Below are 6,000 nucleotides of genomic sequence, written 5' to 3' on the forward strand. Positions count from 1 at the left end.
GATTTAATCGTGCTTTTTTAACATAATATTGTATTGTTTAGCATCGGACTATCTGTATATATTGTATCCTGACATGCAAATCATGAATCGTATCGTATTGTCAGATTCGTGGCAATGCACACCCCTAGTCCTGTTCAAGAATCTATCAATTTTAGTATAAATTAGAACCCAATGCAAGCCTGTCCTTCTCCTCTGTGACCAGTATGTGAACTAACAGATGCAATTCCTGAAGACTGGTTAAAAATACAGAATACTTGCAGTCATTTATACAAAGGGTGAATCACTTTTAACTGGTCAAAACCTTATGAATCAAAAGTTCATGTGCATGCACAGGGCTGTCCCAATACTTCTGGTAAAATAGTAGCATATGTACAGGGTTAGAGGGAAAAGCCAGAAGTGTTGGAGATTATTTTAGGTTTAAAACAATCAAGATTTTTGGGCCGATCACCGATCATATGAATTAATGTGTTTTTTTTTTTTAGGTACCGACCGAATACCTCTAGTACTACCTGATACAGATTCACGGAAAATCAAACGGTACCATGTTTCAGGACCTAAACACAGTCTTGTGACTGTGAGGGAGTGGAAGAGTTGAAGAATTTCCATACAGGACCTGAACATAACATTTGTTGTCAGAGTGTATGTGTGCGAGTGGACCTTTAATAGCGAATGAACGCCCTAGACGCTCAACCAGCGTGCAGAGTGAGGGAGCGTTTAAGACCGGGGCAGATCGATTATAAGCTATATGCCGTTTATGAGTGATTGGCAAAATAAATGTGCAGCTGTTGTTGAATTAAACCAGAGTAGTCCCATGTCATAGTCAATGACTGCTGTGAAGCAAGGAAGGTAACCCTGAAGCTGAGGATAGCTTCAAACCCCAGAGCGAAGTTAGACTCTCCTGGAGTCTGAAGATGGGACACACTGGAAAAACGTGAAGCCTCCATCAGCATTAGCATTAGGAGCAAAGACATATTTCCTGACTGTAACATGGCGAAACCCGCTGTTGCTTATAGTCCGTATTCACAGGTACACATTCGAGGTGGGGTGCACACGCACGCACACACAACCACCCTGAAACGGACAGAAGTCTCTGGTATGAACGCGGAAGTAACAGAAGCGCATCGCTCCGCACTAAGCTCGGCTGAATAAACGAAACAAGCGTGCACACATACAAACAAACACACACACACACACACACACAGACACTAACAGCCGACGCTGCCTCCGGTTACAGAGCCAGTAGACTACGGAAGAAGTTCGGCGCTCAGCCGCTTTGCTCCAACCGATTGACACTTTTGCCGTTCACTCACAGGTTTTCACCTTTGTGCACAAATGTAACTAAAATGAAACCAGTGTCACATAAAGCAAACAACTATTCGGTGTAAATTAGATGATAAAACAATGCAGTGGGAGCATCTACAGAAAGTTTCATCACGACAATGACGTCATTGATCGAATCGGCGAATTAAGACATTACAGCGGATCACATCAATTGCATAAAATGCAAAATATCGGCCAATCCGATATAGCCGATCAGCTCGGTGTGAAGCCTATTTTAGACCAGGGGTTACCAACACGGAGCCCGCGGGCCCCAGGTAGCCCTCATAGACCATGTGAGGTGCCCTCAGGAGCTCTAGTCCCAAACAAGCTCCATCTAAAACGTGATTTATTTTACAGAATTCAAACTCACAAAGATAAATATACATATGACAGATGTAGTTAGTACTTAGTAAAGTTAAACACTGCTGCACGTCATAACGTTTTATTATCAAATTAACCATCTTTAAATGTTTATTTTTACAGAAACATTGTGACAATGTGTAGTGGTATGTTATACTGTATATAATAAATATGATATAATAAACGCTTTTTTTTAAACCGCAAAGAACATTTTCATTTCATTTTTTATCTGATTTTGATTTTAGTAAAATATGACATAATTGTTAAATTTTTTCAAATGTTACACATTTTACGATTAGTTAAAAGTTGCTTGTTAGTAGCTAGTAAAATAGCAAGATGATGATTTTCTATTAAAATGAAACAATTGCATAAATTAGGAGAAATAAAGTGTTGCGTGTTGAAACTTAAACATTTCCTAACTTTTTAAAGTAACTACTAGCCTTCCTTATTATCTTACCCTCTAATTAAAGTGTGAAACCGTGAACATTTTGGTATTTAAGAAGAAGTGCTTTTCTCACTGGTAGCCCTATACAGTACCTATGAAGTAGCTCACAGTTTCAGAAAGGTGGGTGACCCGTTTTAGACCCTTTACTAGATCTAGATCAGTGATTCCCAAACTGGGGTACTTGAACACCTCCCAGGAGGTACACAGAAACATTTGTCAGTTTATTTTTTAACATTATAGATTGTTTTTTTATTTTATTTTTTACATGCACACAGACTTTTTTCTCATCCATCAATAGAAATATGTGGCACAACTCTTTAAAATACACCAAAAAGTGATGTTCAAATTCTAAAATGTGCAAAACATCAGAAATAATGAATAAATAAGGCCTAAATTCAAGGTTAATGCCACAAACAAATAATGTAATAACATGAGCTGAGGGTTACTTGCAACATGAAATAAAGGCTAACGCAGAGGTGGGCAGCTTCCACACAGCGGGGGTCACAAAAATGTGTTTGTTTGATCGAAAGAACGACCACATTATCAACATTCATGTCAGCATTTAAAATAAGGCAGTGGCTATCAGTAAGTAATAGGTGTCACTAGACCGGAAGTCTATCCGTACGCAGTGCCCCTCATTGGCCAGTTTAGGTCACATGATAGGCGCACCACAAGACTTATTTTTTTAGCTACCCTGCTAACCCTTTTATTTTAAGTCTAACCGTAACCCAGAAAATACCCTAAAATGTTTGTTTTTTCAAATATGTATTGTTAAAGGTGGAATTTGCCGTGTTAAAAATGTTAAAATGAAAAAATATATATGTTAAAAGTGTGATTCGAACCCACGGCAGCGGATGAAAAAAATCCTTGAGTCAGGCGCCTTAGACCACTTGCACATCCTGACATGGCGAAAATACAGGCACATTTATGCTTATGTAGAAAAGATCCGGCAACGTCATCTTTCGTACAGACAGACTGCCGGTATATAGATACGTATTGCGTACTAGGAGACACTTCCTTAAAATAATGATAATCTGAGAATTAACAGAGACAACAAAGAGTTTTTAATAGTAATATTGTGTGCTTTTTGTGTATTTCTATTGTCCTTTACTGCTTTTGTGTATTTTTCCTGTAAAATATATGTCTTTTGGAGTCATATTGTGTATTTGTGTTGCCATTTTGTGTTTTTTGGAGTACTTTATGTCATTGTTTGGCTTGTTTGTTAGTACTGTGGGTTTGTGGAGTCATTTTTTGTGTTTTTCTTGTCTTGTTGTGTACATGCATTTTCATTTTCTGTCAATTTTTACGAGTCATTTTGTGTATCTTTGTTTCGTGCTTATTTGGCATAATTTTGTGTATTACTGTTGTCGTTTTTATTCATTTTTGCAGTAGTTTTTCGTGTCTTTTAGTGTTTTCTTGCAATGTATTATGTTTTGTGTCAATTTGTAAGTTTACTTTGGGGGCCACATAAAATTAGACAGAGGACCACATCTGGCCCCCGGGCCACCAGTTGCCTATGTCTGGGTTAAGGGGTACATGGAGCAATAAAGTTTGGGAAACACTGATGAAGACGATGATGATACATAGCTGTACTGTATCTTTTAAAACACAAAGCACTTTAATTTGGTTTGAAACTAAAGCTGCTCAAAAGCAGCTGCTAAATTAGGATAAACGTGTCCTTTTTTTTTGTTGGTTTGTATTCCATGTTTTCTTTTTATAATGTACAAAGTGGACTGATGTTTGTGTGGTTTGGGAGACAATGCTAGGCCGCCATATAAAGCCTGGAGACGAGAGGAAGAAGGCAGTGTGGCCGCCCTGGCCTCACCTCTAGGGGCTTTACTGGGAACCAGCAGGGAGGGCTGGGACATACATGGAGGAAAAAGGACGGGGATTATCAGGGTAGAGGGCGAGATGGAGATAAGATAACACCAGACTGTTTAGATCATTTTACACCCACCATGAAGTCGCTGCCGAAGTTGTCCTCTCCCCTCTCTTCGTCCCCCTCGCTCATGGCCTTCACCCCCTGGATAAACTTTCTCAGGATGCCGGCTTGGTCCATCGTGTCCTGTCCACTTGTACCGTGTCCCTTTTTTTCCTTTACAAAATTCTCCCAAACTGGCAGGGGAATGTTTAAGAATATATATATTATATAAAAAAAAATAGGACACAGGGGAAACTAGGGGGGAATAAATAAAAAATAAATAGTCTTCACGGGTCCTTCCAGAGAGTCATCGTAGCTTCAGAGCACAACACCTTTTCAGTCATCGCCCCATGTTGTTCCTGCCTTCTTCTTCTTTCTTCTTCTGGACTCTTCGCACAAACACAGCCGTTAGTCCCGTAGACACGGAGAGGCAGCCCCCGGTTTCCTCCTCGTAGAAATAAGTCCACAACTGTGCCGTGATATTGAAGTGTGAACGCTGGCCTGAATGGGGAAAGAAAAATAAAGAAAAAAGACAAAAACAGGGGGCTGGTCAGTCACTCTCCCCTCCCTGTCTGCCTCGGTTGCCACATTCACACACTGCTGGTTATTCGCTACTGGGGAACATCCGGACTGGGCAAAGCCAAGGTAAAATGAACCCGCCTCTTCCAGGTCAGCGGAGTCTCTGATAGGACAATGGAATGTACAATGTCAATTGTGATTTGCTAATACAGATGTTTGTCAATGTAATCTTCAACCGATTGGCTTAAACTTGTGTCTGTCGGTATGACGTCATAATTACGATGCAGCACTTTTTTTTTCACCTACTGAATAAGATTAAGTTTTGCGTTGTTTTTTATTTCTCAGAAATCAAATTAATTCATTTTGGGAACGTTTATTTTTCTCTTGAGTTATCTACTTTGTTTGTCACAATATTCTTAAAATAATTGCACAAATATATTGTTTCCAAAAACTGATTATATCAGTCTAAACCAGGGGTTTTCAACCTTGGGATCGTTACCCCAGTGTTGTCGCTTGGAATTTAAATGGGGTTACCTGAAATAGTCATTGTTTAATTATTAACTGAATCTGGAAATTATCATTATTTTTCAAAATAAAACACACAATATCAAACAACTGTGTTCCATACTTTCATTTTGCCAAATATAAATCTAAAGTTAAAATAAAATCTGAACTGCACAACCTGTCACTGATCCTGCCTGCTCTGTATTTGTAACACAGGATAACAAACATAATCCAAAAATAATTCTACAAGGAAAATAAGTCTTTGGGGTCATCAGAAATGTGTGATATTAAAATGGGGTCACGATCCAAATAAGATTGAGAACCACTGTCTAAATCCTATATGAAAATCTATTTTTTCATTTGTTTTGTTGTTTTTGTTGTTATATATAAATCAATAGATGTTTTTTTTTTTTTTTTTTTACCTATATTTTACATCTCTTATCTGTCAGTTGTCACTTGGTTTGGTAAACGTTTTTTCCAGAGAAACATTGCTGTTAGAGAGCTGTCACTTGTATTAACTCGCTTTTTGTCATTTTTAAAACCTGTAATATCCTATAGGACGTAATAACACCACAGTTTATACACACAGAAGCAGAGAATTACAGTAACACACACACATTACTTGTTGTTCTCAGTGTTTATTTGGTTATTTATTGTCTTAGTGGCTCCCTTTGTAAAAACACTTATCAATCTGTTTTTCTTTGTATCTCGCACCACGAGAGTTGTGGTATGATGATGACAATAAAAGCATTCTATTCTATTCTATTAAATCAATGCAGACAATTTATCAACTCTTTTTAACCCAATATATCTTTTGGCACCAGAGAATCTGCAGTAAAACAAAGCACAATTAATTATTTTTCCCAAAGTAATATTTTCCTGTTTTTATCATACATAACTATATGATTATTGATTAATAAAGGAAGCACAT

General features: G+C 38.0%; 1 protein-coding gene across 12 annotated transcripts in view; it reads right to left on the reverse strand.

Annotated features, from left to right (window-relative positions):
• Window positions 1-4,686, reverse strand: part of LOC114465681 (tyrosine-protein phosphatase non-receptor type 12-like) — a 60,862-nt gene extending 56,176 nt beyond the window's left edge. For 8 of the 12 annotated variants that reach the window (XR_003674330.1, XR_003674329.1, XR_003674331.1 and 5 more), the window contains exon 1: window positions 4,083-4,685. Coding sequence is in view for 6 of the 12 variants with exons in the window: in XM_028450845.1 (XP_028306646.1) it covers window positions 4,083-4,184 (102 nt within the window). In the remaining 6 variants the exon portion in view is untranslated. Of the gene's footprint in view, window positions 1-4,082 lie in introns of all 12 variants that reach the window. The other 4 variants (XM_028450847.1, XM_028450848.1, XM_028450846.1 and 1 more) reach the window with 2 other exon arrangements.
• Window positions 4,687-6,000: the final 1,314 nt, after the last annotated feature.

This window comes from Gouania willdenowi, chromosome 6, assembly GCF_900634775.1.
Source record: "Gouania willdenowi chromosome 6, fGouWil2.1, whole genome shotgun sequence".
Lineage (NCBI taxonomy): Eukaryota > Metazoa > Chordata > Actinopteri > Blenniiformes > Gobiesocidae > Gouania > Gouania willdenowi.